Source organism: Parasteatoda tepidariorum, chromosome 6 (genome assembly GCF_982258835.1).
Source record: "Parasteatoda tepidariorum strain Cologne lab strain chromosome 6, Ptep-v5.0, whole genome shotgun sequence".
NCBI lineage: Eukaryota > Metazoa > Arthropoda > Arachnida > Araneae > Theridiidae > Parasteatoda > Parasteatoda tepidariorum.
In genome coordinates, this window is record NC_141760.1 from 12,909,414 (window position 1) to 12,924,503 (window position 15,090).

The 15,090-nt window shown below is 30.7% G+C and overlaps 1 protein-coding gene across 1 annotated transcript in view; it reads left to right on the forward strand.

The window, feature by feature from the left end:
* LOC107451482 (cyclic nucleotide-gated cation channel-like) overlaps positions 1–10,602 on the forward strand; it is a 38,224-nt gene extending 27,622 nt beyond the window's left edge. Inside the window, exons 2-4 of the mRNA XM_016067598.4 lie at positions 2,321–2,614; positions 4,408–4,713; positions 7,975–10,602. Of these exons, the coding sequence (XP_015923084.2) occupies positions 2,321–2,614; positions 4,408–4,713; positions 7,975–8,747 (1,373 nt within the window). The 3' untranslated portion in view covers positions 8,748–10,602. The remainder of the gene's footprint in view (positions 1–2,320; positions 2,615–4,407; positions 4,714–7,974) is intronic.
* Positions 10,603–15,090: the final 4,488 nt, after the last annotated feature.

Sequence of the window (15,090 nt, forward strand, 5' to 3'; positions counted from 1 at the left end):
AGTTTTGAAAACTGAGTCCTGTAATAAAATTGAAAAATGTTTTTCGAAATCACGCCTTGCGCTTTTAAAAATATCTAAGCGTTTCGGATATGAGGGTCATTTTTTTAAGTAAAGAGCCATTTTTTAATCGAGTAAGAGAAACTTCATGTATGCACGTAAATTGTAGTACGAACTAAAATACGAACATTTATTTACTTTTCATTTTAGTCACCATTAGCATTGAAACATTTCTCAAGAGGACGCCTTACTGAGGAAGAAATTGTTTCCTTCCAAGTTCTCTTTATCCTACATTTCTAATTTAAAATTTGAAAGAAAGAAAAAGTAAGTTCAGGCGAACCCTATAGTAAGTCACGAAGTTTCAATTGCTGGAAACAATACTTCAAAATATTAAAATGTAAACAAATTACTTGAAGAGAGCTTTACCGTTGCGTAATCCTACGTTATCTTCGCATAATTTATTTTCATTCGTATATTTTAAAACTTTCTTTTCACAATTTGAAACTACGTGGCTTACTCTAGGTTTGTCTGAACTCACTTTTTCTACACTTTAAAATTTAAATTAGTAATTAAGGAGAAAGGGAAATTGTTAGGAAAATTTTCTTCCGCGATAAGGCGTCCTTTTGAGTTGTGACACCAGCTTTTGGATCCCATCATCAAAGAGATCTGCCGCCTGACCAGTAACAGTTTCTTTCAGCATGTCCTCATTTTCCGCGTAGAAATTTCTTAAGTTCTGGAAACAGCTGAAGTCTGATGGTGCTATATCAGAGATGTCTGGTGGATGGTCTAGCATTTCCCATTCATCAATAAGCCATCCAGATCGTTCTTCATTATGAACATTGGTTCTTCCTTCATTAATAAAGTCTAAGCCATTAAGACACATTCATTACACCAGTAAAATTCTACCTGCTGCCGGCGAATTTCAGAAGGACTAACTTTTTTTTTTGCATTTAAAAATCGAATAACTGAAAGAAGCACTTTACAATCTGCAGGATTACTGATTGACATAGTGACGAACGAAGCAGTAAAATCATGCATCCAACATCAGCAGAGACGTGAACAGCAGACAGTGTAGTGAGAGACTTGCCAAGAGTTGCCGATCTTGATCTGACGTCACTTGAAAGGCTGTGCCGACAAGATGGGCAGTCGGCCCTTGCTTTAAATATATGTATTTGAAAAAACGAAACAAAATAAATTTTGGATAGAAATGAGAGATATTATCACATAGTATTACCTAACCGCACTCAACTCAACGTGTAAAACACTCAATAAGTCTACTATCTATCAACCGCTATATCGATGTCCTATGATTTAACCATCCCATTTAGCAATAACAATAATATCTCACTTTTGTAATAACCATAACTATCTTGTAATAAACATTGTAACTTAACTATATACTAATGCTACCATTGTACATTGTCATTTCTTATATACTAATGTAACCCTTAACTTATGTTATATACTTATGTAATGTACCCATGTACTATTCATGTAACCCCGCACAGCACTGATTAATTCTCAGAGGTACAATCCCTCTCCTCAACCAACTTTAACAATGACCAGCCTTCAAGGTCCATTCATTAAAACTCAACATTATCATACCGTAATGTAAATCCAAGTGATGCAATTTCCCATTTCAACTGATTTTGTATTTTTAATTTATTAATTCCAATTTATTTTCAATGTAACTGTTTTCTATTCCTTTAATTCTTTTTTTTTATTAATAATTTTGTTTTCCATGTACAAACTTTTTCTTTCCAGCGAGCTTAAGCAGACGAACTTTAGTGAGTCTGTAGGGTTGTAGGATTGACTAAGTACGCAGGATTGGGGGACGGTTCTGCGGTTTTCGTGTGCGAGGGGCCTGGGTCCTTCGGACCTCCAAAATGTTGAGGTTAATGATTTAGCGCAGTGGCCACACAAAGCGGTAAATCCGCTTCACCAGTTAGCTAGCCACCTTCGGTGACCAATGTATTTCTATTGTTCAATGTATTTCTAATATTTGTTTCTTTCGTATTAATTTCATGGCATAGTTTTATGCCATGAAACACATCATGGTTCAACATTTCGGTATCAGATATCAACCTTCATTATTTTGTTACTAAAGCGTTAAGCATTCTGTTAAATATATTAGTTTTCCAAGATTCTTGTATAGTTTTATATACACAGGTTATAAATTTGCAGAATTCAAATGTCACGTATAATCCATCTAATAAAATTATTTAACGATGATGCTAATTGTGCAAGCGCGCTATTAAACTCCATATTGCTGTTTAAAACATGGAAAAGTGAATTACTCAATGAACCTTTCTTTTTTTCCCAGCTCGCCTTGATGCTACTAAAACGTATATGCGCATGCGTCGTGTGCCTGACCACATAGAAAACAAAGTGATCCGGTGGTTCGACTACCTGTGGGTGACCAAGAAGTGCTCGGACGAAGAGCGGTCCATCGGCTGCCTGCCGGACAGACTAAAAGCCGAGATTGCCATTAACGTCCATCTGGACACCTTGAAGCGGGTCGAGATCTTCCAGAACACAGAGTCCGGCTTCCTGTGCGAACTCGTTCTTAGGTTGAGACACGTCCTCTTCAGTCCGGGAGACTACATCTGCAGGAAGGGTTCGTTACTATTTGATTATTTCATTTTGTTTTTAATGTGACTCAAGAAAGCCCCCTTCTATCCTGAGGACTACATTTTAAAAATAACCTTCTATCCCTTCTAGATTTCAAAAGTATCTGTTAATTACATGATACCGGTAGAAGCCTGTCCCTTTCAGTATTGGAGAATACATTTTCAGAAAAGTTCTATTTTCGATTCTTCTTTGATTGCCTTCTATACCTTACAGATTTCAACAACATCTGTCATTAGTGTGATACTTATTCAAGAAGAATGCCTTTTCGATTCTTCTCTGATTGCTTTTCCACCTTTACAGAATTCTGCAGTGTCTGTTTGCATTGTAACCCGTATTCAAGAAGAGGCCCTTTTCGATTGTTTTCTGGTTGCTTTTCATCTCTTGCCGATTTCAACAGTAACTATTTATATTGTAACACATATTCAAGAAGAGTCCATTTTCAATTCTTCTCTGATTGCTGTCTGTTTACATTGTGATACTGAAACACGTCTCTTCCAGGCTTAAAAACTCGTCTTCAAGAAGTGTTGAGTTTCAATTCTGACAATTCTGTTTTGATTGGCTTTTTTTTTCCTTTACAGTTTATAACAATATCTGCCTAAATGAGATCCAATTTGAAAGCGCGTCCGTTTTAGTCCTAGAGATTACACCTCTTCGAAAAAGAGTTATTTCCCCTTTTCCATTCATCAGATATTTTAAAAGTATACTTTTGCAACTACACAATCTTAAGTCTTGTTCGAAGTCACATTAACTGCAACCATGTGGCTCAGACTTTTGGCCTGCTGTTCTGGAGAGTAAAGTCAAGAAATTCACCTGTTTCCTTTTTCTCATCATTAAATAAAAAGATTTTCTTTCAAATGTTGAGACCTCAGTTGATATACAAATGAGTCTCAGTTTCGTTTCCCCCCGAGGGAGAGCTTTCTTTTTCATGTTCTTTTTTTTTCAACTCAAAAACAATGTATCTCAAAAACTATAAGAGATAAGTATTTGAAATTTTGAATGCATACAATTTTATTTAGTATTCTTAGGAAATTGTTAAGCATTTAAGTTTTGATACGTCTTTTTTAAAATAAAATATTAAAAATATTAAAAATGCAAAAATATGCAATTAAGAAGTTTTTTTGAAAAATTTCTAAACTCAGAAATGCAAAAAATAAATAAATTATTTATCAAAAAAATTTTTTTTTAAAGTTATTAAGTTAAAGAACGGATATTTTTATTGGGAATAAATTAAAACTTCCTAGTATTAAAGCATAATTACAACTACATCAAAAATTCGAAACATCAGCTTTTCTTAGCATTTTAATGCCATTAAAAATATCTTTGAGAAGATTTTTGATCTTCTTTGTAAATAATATTTCAAGCAGTTTTAAAAGAGGAGATTCGGAATACATTTCAAAATAATTTTTAAAAATTGATCCCAAATCTTCTCTGTTAATGTTTTTTTTTCTTCTTATACGGGTATACTGCCGTGCAATTCAAAAAACAACGTAAGTGCTTCACGATTGATTCCGAGAAAAGTGGCTTGTCAACAATTTTTCTTCTATTACTAATGCTATGAGAGCTAAAATAGAATTCCAAACAACTAATAAAATAAAATTCACGTTCGAAACAAAAAAAAATTTTCAATATTTAACTTACCATGCAAAGATGCCAATATATATATATATAAAAATCTCAATTTTGGAATTTTTCGTCACTTACGTTGATTTTCCGATTGCCCGGCTGTATAAACTCTTTTACTAATGTTTTGCACTAAGCAAAGATATAAATATGTTGCAGGTGAGGTGGGTAAGGAGATGTACATAGTAAACTGCGGACGTCTCCAGGTGGTCGCGGATGACGGACGGACGGTTCTGGCGACTCTCAGGGCTGGAAGTTACTTTGGGGAGATAAGCATCCTCAATATGGGAACGGCAGGTAACCGACGGACCGCCTCCGTCCGCTCCCTTGGCTATTCGGACCTCTTCTGCCTCTACAAGAAAGACATGTGGGACGTCCTCAAGGACTACCCGGCTGCAAGGGTCAGGCTCGAATCCATAGCCGTCAAAAGACTACACAAGTACGAGAAAGAACCACTCAGGAAGGGTAAGAATCGAACTCTATTTTGTTTTTAAGTGGTAATGATGTATTAAAATTGGATAAACTCTCGAACACTTCATACTTTTTTTAGATTATGCTATGTTATTCGTTGAACAGCGATGACTCAGTGCACTGCCAATGTAAAGAACTAGGATTCGAACGTTGGTGGCCACTCAAAAGTCATTTAGCTTCAGATAACTGAATATCAGGCGGTGTTCGATGTTGATAAGATTACCTGCAGCTCGCCGTTAGTCATGCAGTTGTCGATCCTTACCTTTATGAGCTCCCTGACCCAAAACGGGCTGTGGGGGGGGGGGTACTTTAGTCATTAGTAATGTTCTTTACCGTCTTAATACAGGATGCCTACTAAAATCAGTACTCGTTACTTTAATATTAAACGGTTTCATAGATATGGTATCAAGCAAAGTAAGTGGCTGACGAGACATAATGAGATTTCTGCAGCTCCGCCTGTTTAAACATTAAAGTATGTTCATGTTTCTACCTCAATACCTCAAAAGTGGTGCGAAATTGAAGAAAAAGTTAATTATAAACTCCGAGAGTATCATCGATTTGTTTTGCATAAACACATTTTGGACAAAATTACTCAGAAAATAAGATTAAAAACACTCATTTCGCGATGTCAACACTTTGATGAGACGAAGGAATCCAAGAAGGAAAAAAATCTAATATATAATCCCTTTGGACTTCATTTTGGAATTTCAAATTTCTCTTAAACTGTGAAACGAACACTAAGTCAACCGTTTTCCACCAGGTAGAACTGTAAGTGCTTTGATTTTTTTCCTTTGCGCATAGCCTGTTTACTACACCTAAACACCACTTTTACAACTATAGTTATAGCGGTTCGGAAGCTTAGAGGGGGGAGTCTTATGCGGAAAAGAAGCAAATATTGATTTAATAAAAACAAATGGTGTTCCACAATGACCATAATTAGTTTCTCCAGTTTCCTTACTTAATTTAATTATTCGTTTTTTTTTATGAAAAAATTAAATCTGAGCAATATTCACGTTAAGGTTTTTAAATTAATGTTTAAGTGAGAGAAATAAAATGTTATCAAGCACTGGCGAATCGAAATCAGCTTCAATAGGAGTTTTTAAAATATTTAAAAAAATTGTCTATTTTTCGAGTGATATTCATATTTATTGCCTTTTCACTCAGCTCCATCTCACAGTATCTATTTAACAGATTTTCGATTATTTGTTACATCCCCTTTGCGATGATTGCTCATATTTGAGTCTTTAATCACTCGTTCAAAATTTGCATGAATATTTTTAGAACTTTTTTGACAGGAAAAGAAAAAATATTTTTGTCTGTTTTAACACCACTTTTTCTCTGATTGGCCTCAAATAAAACTTTGTTTATACTTCAGCTTTTATCGCTTGTTCATAATTTGGAGTCACCTACATGAATAATATTAGACCGTTTTTTTAATGTTTCGAGAACTCTAGAACGCTATATCTTCAATTATGGCTTATAAATTCATGCATAATATCATGTACTGGTGTTGCTGTTTCGAGATCCATGCGTCTCTGACGGTTGAAAAAAACACATTAAGTTGGTCATATTTATAGAAGATGTAGAAAGTATCCTAAATTTCACTTCATTTCTGTGGTTTTGGGCTAGATGTAATCTATGTCAAACACATAGAATAGTGACTACTAAATAGCTGTGTATAACAAACAAAAATGTTGCTTCCGTGGCGAAGTTCCTATTAAGCCAACGACAGCTCTTTGGGGCCTAGTATACACTTTCGCAGAGACGGCTAAAGCGTTGTGGCATAGACAAGTTTGTTGCTGGTTCAATTCTCAGCGATGGCACTTCACATTTCCCTCCCAAGGTTTAAATAAATATGGATAAATTCGATCACATAGATGGCTCCTATACAGTGTCTTCCATTACGTTCATCTTTATTTTCAGAAATATATTTTATTTACTTGATGAAATGGAAAACAAAAAAAGTGCAGACATTAGTGGGTCACTCATTTATGTTTAAGCGAGGATAAAACAAAAACACTTTCGAAATCTAACGTGTCGCAATGAGGTAAGGTGGGTATATAGAATATCAAAGCCTGTCTGATTGTTGGTTGAAGATTGAAGGTATTTATAATAATTGTCTTCCGCTTCCTCCTATTTGCATTGGCGAAATAAGTACTGTAAAAATATTTAGAGTATCGTAACACCAAGAATGATGGCAAATACTTTATACGAAAAGTTGTGTAGGAAAATCCAGAGTTAATTCTTGGTTTAGTTATATTTCAAAGATGATTCTAGAAAGAATTAGAAATGATCCTATACATTGCTTTTGGCGGAAAGTAATTGATATTCAGTAACACTGAGACTTATAATAACATACACATAAGAGACAGTAAAGTTATCTTTTATAGTATAATTAAAATTATAAGTAGGAACAGTTAGTACACCCAAACTTATTTTTAATGTAAAATATCATAGCTTGTAAATCAAACATACCAAGAAGATACACGAATTCGAATTTGCCTTATCAGAGCAGAAGGGGATAGAAATTAAGTATTGTGAAAAAAATTTAGTACAATTGAATAATTAAAATACAATTATCTTTATTTCTCTACTAAAAAATTGCATGCATTTTATAGCTGCGAACTTCTGTTTTGTTATATGTATAGCAGCGTGTAAGACAACAATAAAGTCACGCCATTTCGTATTCGATTGTTAAAAATCTCCAATCCAAGATATCCAAAGTACGCCAAAAGTAGCAATTTTGGAAGAGAAACAAATTCCTGAATGGTTTGAGTGCACCTGAGCTATCCATATGCTTTTTACATGATTGGTGTTTTTCCATTTCCCCCCACCCTTTAAAGTATGTACGAACGCTCTATTCGGGGTTAACTTAAAGTAAAGTGTTTTTTTACAATCTTTTTGGTTGTTCAACATCAAATTCGGAGAAATATGACGCAGTTGATTTCGCAGTGCAGTTTTTGTGTTTCATACGCCCATTTTTTTATTTGTGTTCTATTAGATTTCTGAAGAAAAAAATTTTACCTAATAATTAATAGTTTAAGTTCCCACTTCAGTATACTTTTTCCCTTCGCATTTACAAGAAATCTAAAAGTGTATTTTATAGCCAATCCTTAAGTAGCACTCTGAATATATTTTCGAATTCATTTGCTTTCTATACTATCGTTGGATTTTTTCCTCTTCTAACTTATAGAAAAAAAATTGCAAAAGGATGCGCAGTTCTACCTGTTAATAAATATATATTTCTTTTTACAGTTGCTATGGGCCGTTGTCGAAGCACACCGGGTCTAGTAGAGTCCAAAGGCAAGATCAGACTTGAGGATATGGTGGTTGGACACAGGTCAGCGATGGCGGATCCCAACTCCTCAGCAGCTACTCTCTTCGACGACATCGGAGTGAATCCATCCTCGCTGCACGATCTCGAGCACAGGAGTACATCGAGCAGCACGACACATTACGGGGATTACAACAGTGGCATACCACTCGAGACATTGCCATTCTCACTCTCTCATCAGGTATCTCAAGAAAACCATCACCAACGAGTGCCAAGAAGACTATCGACGGGTCCCACCATGGGACTAACAACCACCGCCAACATCCAGAGACCCATGGCGCCAAAAGCCAGTGACCTGAAGCCAACGTCTTCGTATGTATCTCTCACTGGATCTGTCACTCGACCTGTTTCGCCTTACCAGAACCCAGCTGATAGTCCGTTCCTACTAGACCAAGCTGTTGGTCAGTTCCCTTTTGGGAACAGGACACTAACAGACCATTCTCAAGAAGATTTGTTGGCTGAAATTAGGAGACTACGAGAGAGAGTGGTGACTCTAGAATCAGATAATGCCACGATGAGCTTAAAGCTCAGTCAGAACAAATGGGAAATGCAGAACAGGTTGGCGGATTTGGAACTCCACATCTGCAATCCACAGGTGATGGGGATTCCACCACCTCCGAGTTCTGTAGGCCTCAGTTCCAATGGTAGTGATATCATGGATGAAAGTGAAAGGAACAGAGAATCAATCATTTAAAATGCCTTGTTGCCAACTACATGTTTGGAATGAAGAATCCAAAATGTTCATGAAAAAAAAAACTAAATTGCGATTCTTACCAATCGTATCATTTGATAAAAAACCATATTATTTAACATGCTTTTTTTTCATTTTTTATTCTTCACAAAAATATAACTTAATATTCTTTATAGAATTTTGGGTGTCGTGTTCAAAAATTGTGTATGGTACTTGTGCGGAAACGTAATTTGCAACTACTGGTTGAATTAACTATTGATCGATAACACCAGGACTAAATTATCTAAATCATTGGTTTTTAATGAATTTACTAATCCACTATTTTATTTCCTCCTTTGCTACTACGCAAATCATACGTAATTTTAGAAAACCAAAAAAAATGAAAGAAGTTGAAATATTGCTGTTTTTTTGCAACAAATTCAAAAACATTAATTTTTTTGTCGGATATTTTTTTTCAGATAAAATCACGTTTATATCATTTCAGGGGTTAAGAGTATATTTTCCTAAAAACATTGTGAATAAATTATTATTTTTACGTAAAAGACGTATATTTATTCAATGTCTTAAATTATTAAGAGGCATTAAGAAGTTATGCTCTATGAGATCACACACGAATGAATTTTGATCAAAAGTTTTAAAAATCGTCAGAAAATTTGAGTTTAATATAAAGTTTTAAGACTTGAATACTGAAAACAAAAATAATACCCCATCAGTTAACAAAAAATTAGCAATCATATTCCCCATATAGCTCACTATACCATACTCACTCTGGTATTTGTGTCATATGTTCCTTATATATGTACCAACATGCATCGTTAAAATTTTTAACGTAAAAATTTTAAAGAAATTACAAATTATTAACGAAGCATTCTCTCAAATAGTTATTCATTTGTGCAAACTGTAAGTGCTAAAAACAAAATTTAAAAAATTTTTGAACTTTTTTTTTTATGTTTAACACCCAAAATTCTACAAAGAAAGTTATTTGATCACGTAAAATTTTGTAAAATTTTTGAAGGTCTCATAGTTATGCATACATAATTACTGTGCAAGAGATATGCATAAATAAGAAATACGCAAAGATATGCAAAATATAAGCAAATGTAAAGAACATTATGCAAGGAAAAACGTATATAAATCTACGAAAAACTTCAAAAAAATATTTATAAAATTACATATTTTTCTACAATGAGAAATTAAACTATCCACATAGTTTCAAATACTATTACTTAATAGTACAAATAAATAATAAATCTAAAATTTATTATTTTATCATTATGAACTGACATAAGTCAACAGGAAAATATATTTCAGTTTTCCCAAAAATGTTTGTGACAGCAAATTTTAAATATTGTGGATTAACTCTTCAACGACGCATTACAAATTAATTGAAAAGCATATATCTGTAGCTTATATGAGCAGTATTATGTTCAGAATGAGAAAGTAAATGGATGAAGTTTTTCAGCTTGAATTTAAATGGAAAATTGAAAATTATTGCAAGTCAAAATCTGAGAGTTTTTTTTCTCTAACAATTCATTCAATTATATCTTTAACTCTATCAGTACTTACATATGTTTATAAATATAAACTGACAATAAATAGTAGTTCGAAAAGTTAGTAAATTAAGACGATATCACAAAAGTAATAAGGGCATGAATTTTTAAACCAAAACTCACTGGTGTAAATAATTTTAAATATGAAATTGTGGTGCAATCACAATCATTTGAATAATTTAAAAAAAAAAACCTTTTATTACTTTTACGCTAGCATGAATCATTAAGTTGGAAGCAAGTTATACATCATGAACGCTTAACACGTAAGAAGGCTCAAGAATTGCAGAATCAAGATAAATAAAGAAAAATATCTCTACATCAATTAATAATTTTTAAGTAAAAAAAATCCAGAAATTGTAATATCTGCACAGGTTTATTAATTCAAAACTATTTGCTCTTTGTAAAAATATTTTATTTCTTAAAATATTAAATAGTACTTAATAAGTATCAAGTATATAAAATACAAATATTTATTTTATTTGTAAAAAAATTATAGCGTATATCTGTTTTTTTTAACTTACACAAAAACGGAATAAATTTTAAAAAATATGAATAAATTATTTATTATAAAAAGAATGGCTAAAAATTATCATTTTTTTCATTTAATACTTATTATATATTATAAGCATTCCCTTCATTTAATACAATTTTATTTAGTAGCATTAACATTATTAGTTAAAATTTTGCCTAATGTTTATCACGCATATAACTCAGTTTTGATAGTTCATTTTTATTAATTTATTTTCATAGTTACTAATCAGGATATCCCGAAAAAAATAAAGATGTAAATTTTGAAGAATTTTAATTTCATAAAAAAAAATCATTATAAATGCAAATTCAAAACCAAAGAATGCAACAGAATATGTAGAAAACAACACATAGCTAATTAAAAGTATAATTGATGAGTTTAATTTTAAATTTCAATTGTATTTGCCTATTAAAAGTGTTTCGTTAAAAATTTATTACATCATTATAAATATTCCATGAAAAAACTCTATTTAAAAAGTTAAATTTTTATTATCTCGTAATAAAATGAAGTAGGAGATTTTAAATTCAAAACAGCTAACAATTGAAACAGAATAACGCATTAACCATTTTAACCACACCGGTGATTCTTTTACATCTATTTTCCTGGTACTCTATTCGAAAGCAAATATATATTTTGATAATTTGTGATTATGAAAATCAGTCTAACAGTTAATAAAAAATCTGTTAGATTTATCGGAATTATATTTATTCTAAATTATAAAATACGCAAAAAGTAGTTTGAAATAGTTAAATATTTTTTTTTCATTCCTATTCAAAGATTTATCAATGATTGATTTTAAAAATTAAAAAAAATTCATTGATGCATAACTGTTTCTCTTTGATCAAAACAGCTACAAATAAGTGCAAATTTGAAAACTTATTGTTTGAAAGCAAACCGTGATTGGACGGTTTTTACTTTTGGCGTAGAAAAAAGAGCTGTGTCAAATGCTGTACTTCAGAACCATCATAAATTATTAAATTGCTAAATATAATAGTTTTCCCTTATTTTTACCTTCTGTGTTTCTGCTGTGTTTTTCTGCCACTGAACTTCTGGTACACAATTTGGTATCACTGAAGAGATGAAAATTCTATGCTAAATTTGAACTATTGCGTCGAAATACAAATAATGTCGAAAAACTTTATTTATTTATTTATTCTTTTTTCATTTTCTTTAATATGTTCAAGCAACAGAAGTTTGCTATCTTATTTTTTCAAAACACTTTTGCACTTTGAAAGTGGGAGGGAGAAAAAAATTTAAACCCCTGTATGTATACTTATCCAGTTATGATTTTAAAAAAATTTTATCTAAGAGGCTAAATTAATACAATATAATAAAAAAAAGTATGAAATATATGCATAATATAAATTCTGCGTCTAAAGGTTAACAGATGAAACTAAGATATGCAATATTGTAATATGCAGATAATATGTTTCTTTTTTTTTTCCTATGCGAATCATTGTAAGATGTTTAAACCATTATAAGATTATGATTTTGATTCTTATGAATCAATGTAACGTAAAATGCGAGTGGAATTCTGGATTTATTTGAAATTCATTACAATACAGTGTGACTGGAAATTATCTTTCATATTTCGATGAAGAAAAACTTTAATATGCTACATATGCTTAAGTAATAAATAAAGGTTTTGGGTAAGAAAAAAAACTGCACGCTATTTACTTGCAAGCACTGAGTTTCTGTTGTGTTTTTCTTTTCACTGAATTTCTGAATTCTGTTACTGAACTTCTGTCACAGAATTTGGTAAATAAAATCACTGAAGAGATAAAATTCTATGCTAAATTCGAACTATTGCGTCGAAATAAAAATAATAATTATTTATTTACTTATTATTCATTTACGATTTATTCAATTATTTATTTATTTATTTACTTATTTTTTATATATACAGACAACAGAAGTTTGCTATCTTATTTTTTCATGCACTTTTGCACTCTGAAAACTGGAAAAAGTTTTTAAACATCCCATATATATATATTTATCCAGGCATGTTTAAATGTTTCATCTAAGAGACTTTCAGTCATAGAACAATAAGAAAATATATTAAAAGACTATATGTTACAATAAACTAAGAGAAAGTATAAATTTATAGTAATACGTTAAAAAAATAGAAGAGAAAAAAATATTTCTATTTGTATAAATTTTGATCATTGGGTTTAAATTATTTTTATTTTCTTAGAATAGAATTTTAAAAAATCTCTAAAAATGAGCGTCAACAATACTTCGATCATAAAACTAGGCATTGATTAAACCATTTAAACTCTTCTAAATATATTCCATTGTCGTATAACCATTTTCTAATTTTTGATTTATACACCATTAAATAGCAATTTCTTCTCTTATAAGGTATTATTTTTTTCGCCATCTTTATTTAACTTTGTTATTATGATATTATTTATAGTTATTCAAAATATTATTATTTCATTTAATTCTTTATACGCATCTTGTTATAAAAGGTATTCTCAAAGCATTTTTTTTTTTTTTTGCTTTCCTTTTTTGTTTTTTTAAAATAAAATCACAGAGAACATATTAAAGATTTTAAATCAATATTTAAACGAGAAAAAAAAATACTTCAAAATATGCCGAGTCATTATCGAGGTCAATTATTGTAAAAATGAAATTAAAATCATAAAATTCTTTTTTTAAAAAGGATTAAAGTGGTATCCTTAACGCCAGTTCATCGGAGAATTTATTATCAAACAATGACATACTATAAGGTGGATTAAATTTAAGAAATATGTTTTTATTGATGGATTGGCGTTTTAATTGGTGGTAAATTTGTGGATTAATTTTTTTTAAATCCTTATTTTGCTATCAATTATTTTTCCGTGAATTATAAATCATTTTGACCAAATTTACAAATATTTAGTATAAACAGTGTTTTGAGAATTATCTATGTATTTTTTTCATACATATGATCTATGTACTTTGCATGCAATTGTATATTTATGTTTACATATATTTAATTTCATTTTAAAATAGCTATTTTCAGTTCTTTATTTAAGGGTTTGATAATAAGATAAACATGATATTCCAAGATTATTTACGTTTCTTAATTAGCAAATTTTGTTTCAATTTTTCAAGTAAAACTGACAATTGAATTTCGTGATATTTACATAACCATTGATTTTCATCCATTATTTTTTATATTTATATAATTTAATTTACTATGTATTGCTGCTTTACATTTTATAGTAAAGCTTAATATTAAATTTCAGGTAATGAAAATGCAAAATGTAAATAATATGGAACCAATTTTTCAGAAGAAATCTTATTCATATTTTGATACAATTTTTAACAGAAACTATGATATGCAAGCCATAAAACTTTTCTTATTTTTAATATTTACGTCCATACTAAAGCATTCTGATATTTGTAAGTGTGCCAAATACTCCCCCGTCTTAAAACTAAACATGAATTTGTTATTTTGTTACAGTTTATAAGTTGTAAATATGTTGAATACGAAATTTTGTTTCTTGTAATATTGTTTTGTTGTACAGCATCGATTTTTTGTACAACTATTCTCTCAATGGAATTATTCATATTCCGATATATTAACAAAACAAAACTATTTGTATAATACTTTGTACATGCCATTTGATAATATAGGAGAATCAATTTTAGAAAATATTCAATGTAAAAATATTGTAATTTTTTAATGTTATTCATGTTATTCATATTTTATATATATTTAGTTGAAAAGAGTTGGCAACACTGGCTAATTTGGTGGTGAACATGTTGCGGGCTTTAGTTATCATTCTCACAAACCAATCTGGTGTTAAAGTACTTTTTTTCTTTTGTAAAGGAAAGCAAATAAAATTTTACCAAATTCTTTATTGATAAATCTATTAATATTACATATTTGTTTAGATCCACTAATATTGCTATTATTCAAAAGATGAATTCCTTCAATACAATTAGATTGTTTCTAAAGTAATACTGCCATACAATTGAAAAATCAACGTAAGCGACGAAAATTTCAAAATTGAGATTTTTATATATTTGTTATCTTTGATTGGTAAACTACGTATTGCAAATTTTGTTTTTTCAAACATAAATTTTGTTTTATCAGCTTTTTGAAATTCTATTTCAGCTTTCATAGCATTAGCAATCGAAGAAAAATAGTTGTTAAATCACTTTTCTCGGAATCAATTATGAAGTACTTATGGTGTTTGTTTTTTTAAATTTCATGACAGAATGGTGGTATATTATATGTAAATAAAAATATATTTGAGAGCATAAATTGTGCTTA